The sequence below is a fragment of the Gouania willdenowi genome, chromosome 2, assembly GCF_900634775.1.
Source record: "Gouania willdenowi chromosome 2, fGouWil2.1, whole genome shotgun sequence".
Taxonomy (NCBI): Eukaryota; Metazoa; Chordata; class Actinopteri; order Blenniiformes; family Gobiesocidae; genus Gouania; species Gouania willdenowi.
The window spans coordinates 1754158-1772931 of record NC_041045.1 but is presented as its reverse complement, the minus strand read 5'-3'; the positions used below and the strand labels follow the sequence as shown (position 1 = coordinate 1772931).

General features: G+C 39.9%; 3 protein-coding genes across 5 annotated transcripts in view; 1 reads left to right on the top strand and 2 right to left on the bottom strand.

Moving 5' to 3' along the window:
* Nucleotides 1–289: 289 nt before the first annotated feature.
* On the bottom strand, nucleotides 290–17780 carry LOC114474951 (transmembrane protein 163-like). 2 transcript variants are annotated; one of them, XM_028465594.1, is made up of 9 exons: nucleotides 17660–17780; nucleotides 7298–7502; nucleotides 6387–6506; nucleotides 3095–3138; nucleotides 2892–2983; nucleotides 2565–2661; nucleotides 1367–1478; nucleotides 1098–1239; nucleotides 290–823 (listed from the first exon to the last, which is right to left on the bottom strand). In XM_028465594.1, the coding sequence occupies exons 2-9, from the start codon at nucleotides 7482–7484 to the stop codon at nucleotides 763–765; spliced, it is 855 nt and encodes a 284-aa protein (XP_028321395.1). In that variant the 5' UTR covers nucleotides 7485–7502; nucleotides 17660–17780; the 3' UTR covers nucleotides 290–762. The 2 variants fall into 2 exon arrangements, with proteins under 2 accessions (XP_028321395.1, XP_028321383.1); XM_028465582.1 differs by lacking the exon at nucleotides 17660–17780 and adding an exon at nucleotides 9178–9292.
* Nucleotides 9266–15465, top strand: LOC114474745 (cyclin-T2-like). 2 transcript variants are annotated; one of them, XM_028465242.1, is made up of 9 exons: nucleotides 9266–9458; nucleotides 10241–10322; nucleotides 10403–10531; nucleotides 11000–11060; nucleotides 13149–13211; nucleotides 13310–13355; nucleotides 13930–14093; nucleotides 14168–14238; nucleotides 14313–15465. In XM_028465242.1, exons 1-9 carry the CDS (start codon nucleotides 9301–9303, stop codon nucleotides 15162–15164), a joined length of 1626 nt encoding a protein of 541 aa, XP_028321043.1. In that variant the 5' UTR covers nucleotides 9266–9300; the 3' UTR covers nucleotides 15165–15465. The 2 variants fall into 2 exon arrangements, with proteins under 2 accessions (XP_028321043.1, XP_028321053.1); XM_028465252.1 differs by lacking the exons at nucleotides 13930–14093; nucleotides 14168–14238; nucleotides 14313–15465 and having other exon boundaries at nucleotides 13310–13359.
* zranb3 (zinc finger, RAN-binding domain containing 3) overlaps nucleotides 17671–18774 on the bottom strand; it is a 64892-nt gene continuing 63788 nt past the window's right edge. Inside the window, exon 24 of the mRNA XM_028464925.1 lies at nucleotides 17671–17794. The gene's annotated coding sequence lies outside the window, so the exon portion shown is untranslated. The remainder of the gene's footprint in view (nucleotides 17795–18774) is intronic.

The window sequence follows — 18774 nt, the reverse complement described above, 5'->3', positions numbered from 1 at the left end:
CAACAGATCACATGGTTCTCTCACATGTTCTCAAACATGATAAACACTTGATTTGCACCAGGTGGAGCACAATGCTAAGATTGTCTCTACAGGTCAGTGTTGCCAGATTGGGCAGTGTTTTAGGGTCATGGGGCACATGTGGCAAACTCATGGCCCGGGGGCCAAATCTGGCCCTTTGGAGCATCTAATTCGGCCCGCAGGAGAAAGTAAAAATGACAGAGAAAATATGAATCACTGTGTAAATGAAACTCAACAGTGTTTGCAGGTTCTCACAGTATTCCTGGTGCTTTCATAACATGATCGCAGTCATTTTTAATGTTAAACTGTTAAAGAAACTCAAAATACTTACATATTTAGTATTTTATGTATATGGAGAGTTTGACACTCCTGTCATTAAATCACACACACATCACATGTCTCTGTAACTTTTTTATCTGCAACATCTCCATCCTGGTCATCTAATGATGATTAAATATAATAAATAAAAGTATACAGTGTTAGTTTTCAGAACATTCTTGCTTATAAAGTCACATTTGTTTGTGTGCAGCTCTTTTCAAACTCACTATTTGTGTTTATTTGGTGATAACCTAAAGTTTCTTCTTTAAATACACACTTATCTCCCGTCTCAGCAGCAGCAGCAGCAGCGTACGTTCCTCTTCCTCTGCTGAACGAACACAGTCGTCACTTTGACAGGAAGTGACATCACGCTGGTCCTCGTGGTTAAACACGTATGTACAGCGACAGTGAACGCTCCGTCATCTCTCACTCAAAGCGCTCGTAGTTCCTGGTCTGACGGAGGCGAGGGATCATGTCCAGCAGCAGCCTGAGGAGCAGGAGGACAAGGACGTGATGGAGCACAGGGTGCGATAGCTACTATGTATCAAAAATATTCACAATTTTTCAGATTTTTCACATGCTTAATTTATGTTTTGATGACGTTTCTGAAAAACAAGTGAATCTAAAAAAACACGTGAAAATCTAAAAAATAAATGCTAAGATTGTGGATATATTTGTGAATATTTTTTAGACAAATATCTCCCCAAATAAATATATATATATAAATAATAAACTACAGTTTCACACTGATCGTCACTCACTTGACTCCGTAGGCGAGGATGATGAGGCCGATGAGGACCCCCGTGGTCCCGTCCAGGTACCAGACCATGGGCTCATGTTTGAAGACCTCAGCGCTGATCAGGATTGAGAACCCCATGATGCCCCCGACCAGAGAGTTGAACCCTGTGGAGAGAAGGAGGCGTGGTCACATCTCACGTGCGTTTGGCGAGGACGTGTGACATGTGTCACTATGGCTACAGGCCCAGCTCACAGACATGTGTCAGTGTGTCAGTGCACGCTGCTCGCTCACCGTCTGTGATCAGTGCTCGACTCGTCAGGACTTTTCCCAGCATGAACTTGATGACAGCTAACAGCGTGCACACCAGACCGCTAACGATGGACACGCCAAACAGGAAGTCGTCCTGGAGGAAAACACACAGAGAACATCTACAGCACATATGTCAAACTCATGGCCCGGGGGCCAAATCTGGTCCTCTACAGCGTCCAAATTGGCCCACAGCAGAAAGTAACAATAAATGAATAATTAAGTAAATTAACTCAGTCCCTTCAAAAGCTAAAAATCAATGAAACTTCACAGTATTTGGTGAGTTTCCCATGTTTATGACATTCATTTTTAGCTCTAAAAATGTGGAAAGAACTCAATTTTCCTTCCAAATTCTGCAATTTTCCTTAAACTATTTCACAAAATTTCCCTAAATTAAATAGAAATTGGTCACAAAATGGGGGGAATTTAAAGTACAGACCCTGCAGGGACTAAAATCTGCCTTACATACTTTAAAGTGCATTAAACTGCTCCGTATTTAACCCCTGTACAGCATCGTTTGATTCACTTTACAGTTACTCTTCAAAGATTACCCACAATGCTTTGCTTCAACAAGCACACCTAGTAAATGTTGCCAGGTCTGAACACTCAGAGCATCATTAATATTTCACTACATCCTCCGTCAGCGTCCCACAGACAGAAAACCAGAGGTTTAAAACCAACACAGTGGCTGTAAAATGCTGAGTCATGATAAACGAGCGCTAAAGAATAGAGAAAACATGAATCATGACGTAAATAAACGATTGAATCATTGACATTAGATGTGATTTATGCAAAGTTCTGATGATCGTCACATGAGGATCAAACTGTGTACACACACACACACACACACACACACACTAAAGTCTGATGTAACTACAGTTTTTGAGTTGAACTTACAGATAAAATAAATAAACATAACCTATAATCTGTTTCTAATGTTCTCAGCTTCACTGTAATGTAACCATAGAAAAATAGATGTACTTTTAATTTGAAAGGGCCTGGGCTGTAGTTCCTGCCTTTTCTTCAACGATGAGTTAAATTTATATTAAGGATGAGTCAAAAAGTGACGCCTGTTTCTAAACCACCTCCTGTTAACCATGTGGCAGAGCTGAATGTGGAGTGTGAACACACACGCACACGCACACACACACACACACACACACACACACACACACACACACACCACTTCAGGCAGCAGCTGGGTTGCCAGGTCATGGATGGATTTTCCCAGAATGCACAGGGAGGAGAGGATGAAGATCACACCCAGGATGATGCAGGCACTGCAGGAGGAAGAGGATGAGGAGGAAGATGAGTGTGTGTGTGTGTGTGTGTGCGCGTGTGTGTGTGGTGCCTTCATCCAATTAACAAAGTCCAGTGGGACTCCAAGGCCAACTGGGGCCAACATCCTGGTCACGCATGGTTACCATCCTGTGTGGAGGTAACCATAGCAACCATCGGCATCCTTAGACAGCTGAGGCCGTGTGTTGCCAGGTCAGCTGTTATTACTCACATGTATTCACGGTGAGCTGAGTGGACGGCGGCGGCGTTGCTGTAGCGCCACAGAACGATGACGGAGGACAACACGTCCAGGGTGGCGTCAAACTACAGACCAACAGATAAACAGACACACACACAGATGAACACACACACAGTGTGTGACATAGAGTTAGTTATTGTTTTTTAGTTTTATAAGAAGGAAAAAGACAAACTTACAGCAAATCCAAACGCTGAGGCACTGTGACGCATGATGGAGACGGCTGGAAGAAAACATCACACATATATAATAATAATATTATTAATAATAATTATAATAATAATATTGAATAAAAAAACACAAGAAGAAGAAGAAAAAAAACATCACAGATATATGACAAAACACAAGAAGAAGTGAAGCAAAAAACAACAAACAGCAAAAAAGTTAATCAACCTTAAAAATCACTTGAAAATGTTTTTTTTTAAAATTATCACTCGTGTTTATTATCGTTTCCAACCACAACTCTGAGGTCATAACTTCTCACATCAAACTACCTTTGCACAGGTGATCATGTGTTCTACTACGGACGATAAATGGATTTTAAAAGTCAAGCAGCCTGGGCCGGCCTTCCTGCCAGGCAACCCAGGCGGCTGGATGGGCACCAAACTGCACCCCCCAATTTTCTTATTTTTTTTTAATAATAACTTAAAAAAAGTATTTAAAAAATCTATTGTGTTGTTTGCACATTGTGTTCTGTGGTTTTAAGATTTGTGTTACTGAATAGTGAAAACCAAACAGGAAAGTATTATTCTACATGGTCAAATAGGTTGTATTTTTTTTCAAAGGTTTGTCGTGTCGCAGAACGGCATTGTTTTTAAAATACATAACACTGTGTACACACTGTGTATAGACGTGAAAGAAAAAAAACTTTTTTTATTTTTATTCATTTATGGGGGGGCGGGGAGGGGTTTAAAGTCCATTCTTGGTAAATATTACATCATAATAATAAGCTTTATATCTACAATGGAGGAGGAAACAAAGATGAAAACCAAACGCAAACACAAAGTGATGCCAAACAAGTAAGAGTGTGTCACGCTCACACACACACACACACTGTGTACACACACTCAGCCATCTGATTCTCAAACATCCGGCTGTGTGTGTGTGTGTGTGTGTGTGTGCATGTATGTGTGTGTCTCAGTCTAATTGGTTCCCAGGAGAGTGTGAGTGTTTCCTGGAGGCCTTCTGTCCCGTCTGCATCAGGACGTCAAACCTCTTCTTCTTCTCTCTGCTCCACATGTTTCACGTGTTTCCACTCAGAACAAACCTCTGACATGCTAATGCTAATGCTAAAGTGTCCTCATGCACAGCTAATGAGACTGATTGTTTAATTGGTGATGAATGAAGTTCATTGAGAGAAGAATGTGAACATGTGATATAAAGCATGAGGAGAGGAAGGGTCAGCGTTTAGAGACCAGTAGGAGTCTGGTCTCATGTTTAATGGAACATATTAAAGCAGTGCTTCTCAACCTTAAAACTATTACATAAGCCATAGTATATGGTCATCTTTAAGATGGAAATCCTTGTTTTAATCAGAAATAAAATGGGTTCAAAGTGACCAAAAACGGTGAAAAAGGTGGTGATATGGGATTTTAAAAACTACAGTAACTGGTTAAAAGTTGCAAATTGTGGGTAATTGAATTTAAAAATGTAGGGAAAATTAGTTTAAACTGGCAAAATATGGGCATTAAACATTGTGAATGTGGTTAAATTGGCAACAAAAAATGTAAAATGTGACAAAAATGGGTCAACATATGTGACATGAGGTGGAAAAGTAGTGGAAAGGGTTTATAAGTGCTGAACATGTCTTGGAAACGGAAAAAATGTGTAAAATAAGGCATTGAAATTTGATGGAGAAGTGTCAGAAATGGGAGTAATGAGCAAAAAATGGCAAGAAAAGGTGATGAAATAGGTAAAAATATGGAACATGTGGTGTAGTTGCAGAAAAGGGGTAAAAATAAGCAACAATGGGCTCAAATATTATTTTAGTTTCTTGAAGGCATCTGGCCCCAAATGGGGTCCTGACCCCAAGGTTGACGGTCGTGGTCCCACAACACTGACAAAACACAGCAACTAAAGCCTCATTCAGACCAAAAACTGCTACAAAACCAGGAAGTAAAGAGCAAAGATGAAAATAAAGCTCCAATATATGCACACGACCACAAACTGAGACACACAACAAATAGAAAATGTATCTATAAATCATGCCCTAGTGGACTAAAACCATTATTATTTATCTTTGTTTTAAAACACGTTAAAGTCAAACGTTCAGCCAATCAGAAGCTGCACATGAAGACAGAAAAAACTGAAGCTCACGCTGAAAAAGCACACACTTTGTTACCAAAACAGACCAAAAATAAACCATGTTCACGATGAAACCTGCAGAAAAACACACAACTTCAACACACCAATAATAATAATAATAATAATAATAATAAATACAAAACTATTAAGAAAAACAAAACTCAGTAAAAGTCAAAGATTTGCATCATTTAAAGAGTGAAGTTGTGACAAAGGGTCAAAGGTCAGCCTGTAACCATGAAACGTCATTAAACGCTGTCACGGTCTGATGTTTGACCATCTGCTGGTTCCCACGGACATCTGTACAGTGTCTCGGTGTGCATGGAGTGACATTTAGATCTTTATTCACATGTAAAACAGCATGCTCCATATCATTGATACAAATGTGTACACATGAAATTTAAATCTAAAGGTTAAATCTAAATATTACATCTAAATGTAAATGTTTAAAATAAATGTAACAGTTTTCATGTTCACGGGGGTCTGCTGATGCCTATATACAGCTCTCATAGGGCGCTCGGTGGGGGTACACCCTGGACAGGGCACCAGTCCATCACAGGGCAACACACAGACAACCACTCACACTCTCACTCACTCCTACAGGCATTTTAGAGACTCCAATTAACCTAAAATCATGTTTTTGGATTGTGGGAGGAAGCCTGAGTATCCTGAGGAAACCCACGCAGCACGGGGAGAACATGCAAACTCCACACAGAAAGGACCCAAGTGTCTACCCCAGGACTTGAACCCAGGACCTTTTGCTGTGAGGAGGACATGTTAACCACAAAGCCAATATTTACATTTAGATTTAACATTTAAATTTTGATTTAGATTTAATATTTAGATTCAACATTTACATTTAGATTTAACATTTACATGTAACATGTAACATTAACATGCAACATTTACATGTAACATTCAGATTTAACATTTGGATTTAGATTTAACATTTAAATTTAGACGTAGTTAAAATTTAAATTTGGATTTAACATTTACATTTAGATTTAACATTAGATTTAGATTTAACATTTAGATTTAACATTTATATGCATTTTCCATGTGTACACACATTTAACAGTGATATTGAATATGCTGTTTTATATGAATTTATACATGCGTGTGTGTGTGCATGTGCGTGTGTATGTGCGTGTGTGTGTGTTATCTCCTCACTAAAAGCAGCTACAGCCAGGACGATGGTGACCATGATGGAGACCCAGGACACCCACAGAGCCTTCCTACGATAGCTCTGAGCTTCATGAGGCTTCAGACGCACACTGCTCTCCAGGAGACCTGCACACACACACACACAGCACCACAGTTACACAATACACTAGTAACACGACAACACAAAATATCACATATTAGCAGTATCACCACTAAAAAATGACCATGAGATGCAGAAAGACAACATAAAAACAAACAATAATCATAACAATACACGACAAACTCAAAAAGTACACACAACAATCATAAAGACACGATAATCATAAAAACACACACACAACTATCATAAAGACACACAATAATAAAAAACACACACAACAATCATAAAGACACGATAATCATAAAAACACACACACAACTATCATAAAGACACACAATAATAAAAAACACACACAACAATCATAAAAACACACACAACAATTATAAAAACACACAACAATCATAAAAACACACACAACAATCATAAAAACACACACAACAATCATAAAAACACACACAACAATCATAAAAACACACACAACAATTATAAAAACACACAACAATCATAAAAACACACACAACAATTATAAAAACACACACAACAATCATAAAAACACACACAACAATCATAAAAACACACAAACTGAAAATATTCATGGAGACACAAACTACAAACACACACTGAGCTGTACATCACATGACCACGTGGAAGCTCACACTGACATATCACAAACACACACACACGTAAAAACAAGCTGAAAGTTACACAAACGCGCGTTGGAATCAACACAATGTGACATTAAACATCTTTAAACAACACAAACACACACTGTTGCTACTACACGTGTTGTGTAATTATTGTGTAACTACACACTGACCCTGGTCCTCGATGCTGTCCGTCACCTTCATCTCCTGGTCCATGGTGAGGGTCTCAGTGCTGCGCGCGACCTGCTGCTGAGCGCGCTCCCGATCCTGGTTCTTGTCCTGGTTCACGTTGTGGTCCGCGGGCCGCTCGTGGTCCGGAGCGGGGCTCGTGTCCGGTTCTGACAGTGAGGTGGTTTTCATGATGTGACTGATCTGTAGCTGGAGAACGTGTCACCGATGGGTGAGGTCACCAAACTCATCATAACTTTATTATAATAAACACTATTTATTCCGGTTTCCCAAAGCGTTCACATGTCACAACTGTTTATTCACTTTATATTTAATCAGGTTTTATTTATTCAACAAGTCAACTTTAAATCTGCACCCATCAATAAATCATGTGAAGCACATTAAACCACATCAAAATTTAAATTAAACACATTAAACAGTTAACGTTAGCTTTAATAATAATACTGAAATATTAATCGTGTTTAAATATTGAAGGAAAATCATTTGTATTGTGTGTATTGTGTATTTCACAACGGGTCTTTGCTGCCCTCTAGTGGTGGAAAGAAGGAAACACAGGCACAGATCAAATAATAACAATATACTGTTATATTTATTATATTTTATATGAAGAAATACTGTAAATATATAATAATAAAGAAATGATAAAAATATATTTTTTGATATTTAAAAAAATGCCTTTGTTTAATGTAATTCATGTTTTACGGAAGGGGTGTTATTAGATAGTATAAGTTTGACTTCTTTCTGCTCCCTTTTATTCGTGTTTTTCTTCTTTTCTTTTCCAATGAGAAGAAAGAAATGTATTTTAAAATGTATTAATGAAATGAATAAATTAACTATCAAACAAACCAAAGCTTTGATAATAGTGATATAAATGTTTACCTTAAAAACATGCATGAATTACTTTGATTATAGTGTAATAAAGAGCAGATTTTACCCACAATCCTCCATGTTTCAGCTCTAAATTGATCAGTTTCTGGTTTCATCTACAAACCTGCAGTGGTTTCAGGAGAATTGTTGCATTTGCAGTAAAACCTGGTAAAGTTCACCTTGCTGCAGGTTTATGATTTTTTTTTATCATTATCTTTAGTAATACATATATATAATATTTTTTTTAATTTAAGATTTAAAGCAGTGGTTTGCAACCTTTTCCTTGTCTTGACCCCATTTCTATTTTACTAATTTCTAGTGACCCCAAATACTTTTTTTTTTAAAATCTAGAATTATTCTTTAATCACGTTTGTTTGTTATACTGTATATTAATGTGTGCCAGCTCAGATATTTTCATACTGTATTCTATGTATTAATATATTTCATTTTTTTCCTCTTTCTTCTTTTCTTTATACTGCATTTAATTATTTGAGAAAGTGAAAAATACAGATGTTTAACACTGTGTGTTTTGTTTTCATTTGAAAAAGATTCTTTTTTTTATTATTATTAAATGTTAAATATATTTTTGTTCAGTAATTATTAGACATTTCATGCGACGCCGGGGGGGGGGTCATGAGCCCAAGGTTGAAAAACACTGATGTAAGAGTAGAAAAGTGTCTCCTCTCTGATGTAAATCAACAAGTGATTGATTATAATCAGAGTAAATGTGATTGGTTGATGAACAAATAGAACACTCCATTCGAAATTCATGACGTCATGGCCAAGATGAAAGTCGAGGTTTTTTTTCGTTCGATGAGTGAGTTGAAAGCGGTAAACTCAGCCTGAACACGCATTTTTAGAAACATAAAACACACCCATAAAACACATATTCTAGAGCTCAAAAACACGTATTTGTAGAGCTCAAAAACACATATTTTTAGAGCGCAAAAACACATTTTTAGGAGTTTTCAGAGCATTGAGTTAGTGTAGTTCCAACCTCCGGTCGCTGGGGTCGCTGTGCTGTGAGACACACACCGGTTTGCACCGACTCCCCGGCCCCAGCCTCGCCGGTTCCTCTGCGTCCCCGTCGGGCTCCGTCGGGCTTGGCCGTGGGAGCGTGATGGCGGTGTACCGGGGTCCCTCCGCCAAGTGGCTCTTCACCCGGGAGCAGCTGGACAACACGCCGTCCCGACGCTGCGGCATCGAGGCCGACAGGGAGCTGTCGTACCGGCAGCAGGCCGCCAACCTCATCCAGGACATCGGCCAGAGACTCAACGTGTATCCTCCCTCTGCTTAGCACTGGTGTAACGGACACACTGGTTCACACGGTGGTTAATGGCAGCTTTCAACTGCTCCGCTTGTTTACAGCTTCAAACTAGCATTAAATACATACTTTATTTATATTTACACAGTTAAGCTTTCTTAAATTTCCAACACGGTCACATTTAGATTGATCTGTAATCGATTTACTGAGCTATTCTACATCAATAGGGAACAAAAACGCTATATTCGCGTTTATCACACCACAACACTTTATATTTTAGATTAAAGTATTATTTAAATAGATTATTTTGTCCTGAAAGGTGAAATTTGTTTAAAATATTGATCTATATCGCAGGACATTCACTGATTCCGGTCTGTTTTTGAATAGCTAACCAGCAAATCCGTTACCCCAACAGAGCTAGCATCTCGCTGCAGCCGGCCTGAGCTAAAAGGTTAATTTAGATGACATTTTAACGCTTTATATTTGTTCAGGCCGATTTTTGTTCCCTCTGAGTGCACACGGTGGATTTAAAAGGTAAAATAATGTAAAATGTCGTGTTTTTACTGCAGGATTGTCGCAGGCCTTAGTGCGTGCTAAGCTATTGTTTGCCTGCTCACTCCTTTGTTAGCTTCAATGTCTGCTGCATCGCACCGAAACCACTGCCTATTCCTGTGTTATAAGGGTGTGATGTGTTGTTAACGAGTTAATAGTAGCTCAGTAATCAATGTAGTAAACAGTTGTTTATTATATAACGTGTGACTTCTGTACAGTTTTAGTCCTTAACCTTGATCTTTAGCTCCCAGCTCATCATCAACACAGCCATAGTGTACATGCACAGGTTCTACATGCTCCATTCCTTCAACAAGTTCCACAGAAACGTAAGGATACAAACTATGGCATTTCTAATGCTTTATTATGTGTGATACCGTGTGCTAATGAGTGATATTGTGTGTTACAGGTCATTTCTCAGGTCACTCTGTTTCTAGCTTCTAAAGTGGAGGAACAGCCCAGGAAACTGGAGCTGGTGATAAAGATAGCTCACGCCATCATCAACCCACAGGAACCGGCCTTGGACACTAAAAGCAACGTAAGGACCACGGGAACCTCCGGGCGTTGGTTTTAACTGATTATTGGGCCAGTAAATGTATTTTTATTTAACAAACCATGGAAGCTGTTCTAGTTCCACAGGAGGCTCTGATGTTCCTCTGAGGAGATAAACCACAATATGAGCTTTTTAAACAGGCTTTTCACGTTTGCTTTGTTTTATGCACTATTTATTTATTCTCATTGATCACTTAAAGGTAGATTTACATTATTATGTAATTTTTTTTGTCTTAACCTTTAAAATGAAATAGAAAGTAACAGCTTTCAACTTAACTCAAGTATCAGGAGCAGCACATTTTCATGATGTCATGTTTGTTTACAGTTTCTGTAGAATATTAAAACGCTGTGTCGTGTTTTACATCCTGAGGATGTCCAAAAATGTACACTGTACCTAGGTTTGAGTGTCAGCTCTTTACTGACTGTTTATTGATTGTTTATTTGTTGTTTTCAGGCATTCCAGCTGCAGCTTCACGAGTTTGTGGTCCTGGAGGCCATAGTCCTGCAGACACTGGGTGAGTTTAGCTCGTTTTGTCACGTCTTCTCCGGGGAGACTTTACAAATTAATGAAATTGTCTGGGTTTCCCAGAGACCCTGAACGCATCTCAGGGAACACGTTAATTTAAATGACCGTAACTCTGCTAATATTTGCTCTATCTGAGAAATTCCACCCGCTTCTGAAAGCTAAGGAGTTGCTTTTTACAGTTAATATGGTTCAGAACTAGTGTTGTTCTGATGCCCTTTTTTGGCCCCGAAACCCAGTTGCATAGTATCGGCCAATACCGATACATACCGATACCGCTGTGTTTCTGACCTGTTTTTCTCCCAATTCTTAAGAGCTGCATACTCATTTGGATGTAAGCATAATTGCTATCATGGCTTGGTCTAGCACTGCTTAAACCTTTGTGTCTACCTGGTATGGGTGACAAATGAATCAACTTTTCTGAAACCTAAATTTTGGCTTTCAAATGCCAACCGGTAACCGTACGTGTGTTTGTGTTCAGGAGTCAGGGTAGGACATCGTTTGAATTTGAATATTATTCATTTTCTTTTCACAACCTGAGTGTGTGATGCTGCAGCTACTTAAACATGTTACTGTGCTCCCAGTGATGTAATAATAATTAATATTATTACTTAAACATGTTACTGTGCTCCCAGTGATGTAATAATTAATATTATTACTTAAACATGTTACTGTGCTCCCAGTGATGTAATAATAATTAACATTATTACTTAAACATGTTACTGTGCTCCCAGTGATGTAATAATAATTAATATTATTACTTAAACATGTTACTGTGCTCCCAGTGATGTAATAATAATTAACATTATTACTTAAACATGTTACTGTGCTCCCAGTGATGTAATAATAATTAATATTATTACTTAAACATGTTACTGTGCTCCCAGTGATGTAATAATTAATATTATTACTTAAACATGTTACTGTGCTCCCAGTGATGTAATAATAATTAATATTATTACTTAAACATGTTACTGTGCTCCCAGTGATGTAATAATAATTAACATTATTACTTAAACATGTTACTGTGCTCCCAGTGATGTAATAATAATTAACATTATTACTTAAACATGTTACTGTGCTCCCAGTGATGTAATAATAATTAACATTATTACTTAAACATGTTACTGTGCTCCCAGTGATGTAATAATTAATATTATTACTTAAACATGTTACTGTGCTCCCAGTGATGTAATAATTATTATTACTTAAACATGTTACTGTGCTCCCAGTGATGTAATAATAATTAATATTATTACTTAAACATGTTACTGTGCTCCCAGTGATGTAATAATAATTAATATTATTACTTAAACATGTTACTGTGCTCCAAGTGATGTAATAATAATTATTATTACTTAAACATGTTACTGTGCTCCCAGTGATGTAATAATTATTATTACTTAAACATGTTACTGTGCTCCCAGTGATGTAATAATAATTATTATTACATACACATGTTACTGTGCTACCAGTGATGTAATAATAATTAACATTATTACTTAAACATGTTACTGTGCTACCACTGATGTGTACAATATCAAACACACAATAAGGAACAAATTGTACAACTCAGTACACAATAGTAGCAATATTAAATCAGCAACAGTTCATGGTTATTCATAAAAAATAATAATATACTTTATTGATCACATCACAGTGAAATTATTTCCTCTGCATTTCACCTATTTGTAGCAGTAATCTCTGACATAACATTGCGGGCGCTCTGGGAAGCAATTTGGGGTGGAGGAGGGAGGGAGGCCTGCTACCCAGGGCGACGGCCAGGGCGAGACCGCCGCGTCCCCTGGCGCAGTTTGGTGTTTCTGTTTCAAGCGACAGACGTGCAACAGGGCCGTGCTAACTGTGTGCTAACTGTGCGCACACTATGTGCTCACTATGTGCTAACTGTGCGCTCACTATGTGCTCACTGTGTGCTAACTGTGCGCTCACTGTGTGCTAACTCTGCGCTCACTATGTGCTAACTGTGTGCTCACTACGTGCTCACTGTGTGCTCACTACGTGCTCACTGTGTGCTCACTGTGTGCTCACTATGCGCTAACTGTGTGTGTTTGTGTCACAGGTTTTGATATCACCATCGATCATCCTCACACAGACGTAGTGAAGTGTTGTCAGCTAGTGAGAGGTAAGGGATGCTCTTATTATTTGTTGTTGTTCCTGTGAAGTTTTCTAGCTCCGCCCCCTCTAATGGGACTCTTCTCCTCTTCTCTCTCTCTCTTACAGCAAGCAAGGATTTGGCTCAGACTTCCTATTTCATGGCTACCAATAGGTAAATATCCTGTTCCCATTATTGCACTGTAATGACATGCTATGTCGTCCCGTCCTGTAGGGCATAATTTTCTGAAACGTGGTCATACTTTGTTTGTGAGTTACATTCACGTTACAAATTTATCTTTAATGTAGCAAAGAAAATATTAAAATGTTGACTATGACTACATCGGGTATTAAAGTAATCCATCTGTTTTTACAAACATGTCCTAAACTCAATTTACATCTAATAAACACATTATTATTCACCATATTAATTCAATTAACTTTTATAAACTGGACTACTGTACAGTTTTTGGTTTGGTAGTTGACAACAAAGCAGAGAAGAAGAGCTCCCCGAAGGGACCGTTACTCCCTTAAACAGTGCGCTGACACGCTCTGGTGGTTGAAGTTAGCGAGTATATCACAGACTGTTGAAGGTCATGTGATCAGGGCTGTGATATCATCACTGTGTCCCCATCGTGTTGATGTGGACTGGTTTGCCGTGTGGTTTGGGACGTGTAGAAATGGATTGAACACATCCATGTGGTCTGTTGTTCAGAGATGCTAACACTAACGTTGTTCTTCTTCTGCAGTCTTCACCTGACCACCTTCTGCCTGCAGCACCGCCCCACCGTGGTGGCATGCGTGTGCATCCATTTGGCCTGTAAATGGTCCAACTGGGAGATCCCCGTGTCCACGGACGGGAAACACTGGTGGGAGTACGTGGACTGTAGAGTCACGCTGCAGCTGCTAGACGGTAGGAGAGGGCGGGGCTTAGTGTTGGCGTGGCTCCTTCTGTTCAACCGATGCTAATGACTGCTTTGTTTCCAGAGCTCACTCATGAATTCCTGCAGATTCTGGAGAAAACGCCGAGTAAACTGAAGAGGATCAGGAACTGGAGGGTAAGTCCTGGTGCTGGAGGAGTGGCGCTTTGTGTGCATTTGATCTCACTGACTCCTCCCCCTCTATCTTTTAGGCCATTCAAGCTGCTAAGAAACCAAAGACAGAGGGTGTGGGCGTGGACTCCTCCTTCCAGGGCTCGTCTTTAGAGAGCGTAGGGGGCGTGGCTTCATCCTTCTTCTCTTCCTCGGACGCCTCCGACATGTCTCTGAACGCCATGGGCTACGCCCCCTACCAGCCGCTGGGTGAACCCTTCCCTCAGCCTGCCCACTCTGACTTCACGCTGCTCAAACACAAACACAAAGCTGTTGGCAGGGCCAGTGGCAACGAGGGCGGAGTCTCACGACCTCAGAAAGTCTTAACGCTGGAAAAATACCGTGAGAAACACACGGAGCAAAATGGCGTGAGGGAGGAGCCTAGCACAGACTCATACACGCCCCCGCTGGCGGCCTCCGCCCACCACCACCACCACAAGAAGCGCTCACAAACGGGTGAGAGGAGGGACAAATCCAGCTCCAAACGGCCTCGGCTAAGCCACGCCCCTCAGCCTGAGAACGGCTCCAATGAGGAGCTGAAGATGAGGATCAAAGTGTCGTCAGATTCTCAGAAACACAAAGAGCATGGCCACGCCCATCGCCACACCAAGCATGGCCACACCCACACCGCCTCTTCAGCGCTACGAGCTAACGACGGCTCCACCTCCACCACCTCCTCCCGTAAGAGGCCCCACCCACACACTGACCCCGCCCACCACCCCCCATCCAAGAGTAGCCGCTCCAAAGTGGGCGTGGCCTCGTCTCACTACACAGAGCCGCACGGCCACGACGGGGCCGCCAACGGCGTGTTGATTAACGGCCAACACACCGACTATAAGAACACGTTTGACATGCTGGACTCGTTACTAAGTGCCCAAGGAATGAACCTGTAGCCCCGCCCAGAAAAAAACCTCACAGATTTTATTTGTCTTAAGTTATGGCTCCGTCCCCTCCAGCTGCAGAGGAAGGGGGTGTGGCTTGTGTTTACAGACATTTTAACGTTACATTTGTTCCACTGAATCTCAGGTGTTTTTTAACTATGAGAACCAATCTTCCTCTTGAGGAGGAGCCACGCCTCCCTGTGGGGGCGCGGCCTGAGGACGCTGCTTTACGAAGATGATGCCGTTAAGTGTAAAAATGACGTATCATGAGATCTAAACCTCTCTGTGCTTGAATAATAAAGTGTTCAAGTGACTCCTCCTCCTGTTTACTAACACACACTCATTAATGAGAAGCTCCGCCCATTCACTAATTAGTCTTTTCTTACAAATGAAGTTTAAGGAACTTTTAGAAACATTCTGTCAAACCTTTATAGCAGCGTTTTTCAACCTTGGGGTCGAGAACCTTATGTGGAGTCACCCGGAATTAAAATGGGGTCGCCTGGAATGTCTAATTGATTATAAAAAAATTCATTAAAATTAAATTTTTTAAAAATTATTAAATTATTTACTTTTGTTTTGTGTTATTTACTAAATTTATTGATTATTAATACATTTCTGTGGTTGTTTTATTAAAATATTATTTAAGTACCTTATCGTTTACATCTATTGCATCTCATTGTTGGGAGTTCTGTGTAAGTTTTGCTTGTTTTTGTTGCATTTTTAAAAAAATTATTTGTCATGAACATAATGAAATAACACTTCGTTAAGCTCTTAAATCAGCAATGCTGGGAACCTTATTGTTTTTGTTCAGATTTTTTAATTTTTATTTTTCTGTTTGTAAAAGTGGTGCTGCAAGCTAAACCGTGCAAGGGAGGGCGGTGCATTTTGGAGGGTTGGTCCAGACCCCTCAGCATACCTCTGATGCAAAAACTCATGTTCGCCAACAGGTGGCACTATAACCAAGGTCAACGCGTTTTGGCCTATAACTCCCACACCATATGTCGCACATTCAAAAACCTCATATCCACAGATTCCCTGAATAGCACTGAATCACCTGGGCTAGGCCACGCCCATTTCCGCCGATAATTGTGTGGCGCAAAATCGTGAAAACTGGAAAATCTACTTTTTCAAAATCCTCCTTGGGGTTTTGTTCAACCAACGTGAAACTTGGCATGTACAGTCTTCAGTTGGACCTGATCTAAAGTTGAGTGAAGAATTTTGTTCGGTCAAAATATGCGCAAATTATTAACGAGTGAAGTTTTCTAGCTAGCTATAAAAACAGTTGCATATCTCGGTCAAAATAAATGCTAACACCACCAAATCTGAGATCCATGGTTGGCACCTGACTGTGGGGGTATGAGCTAAATTTAAAAAACATTGGCCACTAGGGGGCACCAAAAATATGGGATATTTATCTCTCTTAAATGGCAAGACCGATTTTTACCAAAATTGGTGGGTGTGACAATGGGTAGCTCCTGAGGCCATATCTCAGAGTTAATCGCAATTTGTCAAAGTGGGCGTGGCTTATTACAACATAAACCACAAACAATTATTTCAGCTCAAGTATTATGTTGAGGGCTGTGAAATGTACTGGGAATATATAGAAGAGCACACAGACCACCCATACCAAAAAGTGCGCCACTAGGTGTCGCTATAATGGGTGCAAACGCATCTTGGCCGGTAACATTCAAAAACCATATCCACAGATTACCTGAATAGCACTGAATCACCTGGGCTAGGCCACGCCCATTACTATTATGACACTGCAAATGGCACGTTGGCCTGTGTCCTGACGCTCGCCCCAAGCCCATCCTCCTTCGTGACGTACTTCCAAGGGCTCCGCAAAACCTGGGGGCCGAGTCGCTCGGGAAGGCTTGGCCCCCTTTCATAACTGCTTGCAGTTCTAGTTATTTTTATTATTATTATTGATGTTTTCTTTAATTTAGACTTTAAACTGTGGGTCATATTTGATGCTTTAAAGGGCCGGGTTTACCAGCTGCATTAAAATTTTGATAGAGTTGAAAGTGTTTTTTCAGGTTTAATGACTTTTACTGTAATTTTCTTAGTTTAGCAGCGTTTTTTTTTCAGCTTTTCTATCCATAGTTCTGATGTTTTTAGTGTTTATTTGTTCTTAACATTGTAGTTATTTGTCTTAACGATAGGCTTTTATTGATTTCTAGGGATTTGGCTTGTTGTTCTTGTTACTTCAGTGTTTCTTTGTTGTAGTGATTGAATACCTGAGAGTTTTTATCACTTTATCTTTACGTCGTCGCTGAGTTTTTGAAAAGAAGGAAACAAACAGTCTTTGTTTTAGCCTCTAAAGCACAGATTGCTGATCAGATGGTTTAATCCTGCCTCACAGCGTTGGACTCAAAGAAAAGAAAAGAATCACAGCCAGAGAACATCATGGGTGTTTACTTTCAGACGATGGTCCCGTCGACGTTGGGGATGTTCCTCTAATGAGAAACGTGCTTTATTCTCTTAGATAATCATATAATAATCATTACCTTCTAATTTTAGTCTGGAAACAATAGAAGGAGATGTTTCAGAGCACAGGGGGAGGACGTCCTCAACCATCTGGACGTTCTGGCACTCAGCGGTGGGAGGATGATGGTTTATTTTCAGCGTACGGGAGATGACGCCTACACACACAGACACAGAGAGAGAATTAGGAACCATCTGAAAGGAGAACACGGTCCAACATGCTGTTCAAACTCCTCCACACACTCATTCACCATCAGGTTACACTTCCATCATCTTCAAAACATTATTTTTTTCCACTTTATTTAATTATATTTATGTTTGAAAATCATCCGTATTTGATGCGTGTCATGAAAAACATGTCGTGTTGGTTTAAGGGAAGCACATGTATCAATGATCTGCTCCGAATAAACTTCCAGAATAAACAGAGCAGCTGATCTGAAGCTGCTCCACGTTCACAAAACTTCATTTAATGATCAGTGGGAAAAAAGAAGCTAAAGGCGAGTGTATTACAATAATACAATGCATTAAAAAAAACAACAACTACTGAACAACATCTTAAAGACTCCAAATCAATTAAAAATAACCTTAAAAACACCTGAATGTGGCCAACCAGCAGGGCACAGGGAGAACATGCAAACTACACACAGAATGGCTTCTCAATATGAGGCAGAAAAAACAATTATATTATGTATTATTTTTTTCTTTGTGTCAAACTATAGAATCCTGACACTTGGCCAATAGATGGCAGTGTTGACTTTTACCTTCCTGTGTGTGTGTGTGTGTGTGTGTGTGTGTGTGTGTGTGTGTGTGTGTGTGTGTGTGTGTGTGTGTGTGTGTGTGTGTGTAGATCATCCTGCACACACACACACACATCAAGCATCATCTCCTCGACTTTGTTTTAATGAGAAGAAGAATTTGAAGAAGAAGAATTTGAAGAAACCCTGACTTCATCCGTCCCATCAACAGATTCAGACTTCTCACATCATCATCATATCTACAACTACAGCCAATGATTGGCAGCGCTATCCGTTAGACTCCACCCCCTTCGTGGCTCAACAAGAAAGAACGTCCGTCTGCTACCAGCTGTCCTTCATCATCATCAATAATTCACCGCCTTCGATTTCTCAACTCACTCTGA

Bases quoted from the DNA above. Each gene is read 5' to 3' on its own strand.
- LOC114474745 (XM_028465242.1), top strand. From the start codon at position 9,301: ATGGCGGTGTACCGGGGTCCCTCCGCCAAGTGGCTCTTCACCCGGGAG. The intron at 9,459-10,240 runs GTATCCTCCCTC...CTTGATCTTTAG, and splicing joins ATCGGCCAGAGACTCAACGT to CTCCCAGCTCATCATCAACA. The intron at 13,356-13,929 runs GTAAATATCCTG...CTTCTTCTGCAG, and splicing joins TATTTCATGGCTACCAATAG to TCTTCACCTGACCACCTTCT.
- LOC114474951 (XM_028465594.1), bottom strand. From the start codon at position 7,484: ATGAAAACCACCTCACTGTCAGAACCGGACACGAGCCCCGCTCCGGAC. The intron at 6,507-7,297 runs GTCAGTGTGTAG...GTGTGTGTGCAG, and splicing joins GGACAGCATCGAGGACCAGG to GTCTCCTGGAGAGCAGTGTG. The intron at 1,240-1,366 runs GTGAGCGAGCAG...TTCTCTCCACAG, and splicing joins TCGAGCACTGATCACAGACG to GGTTCAACTCTCTGGTCGGG.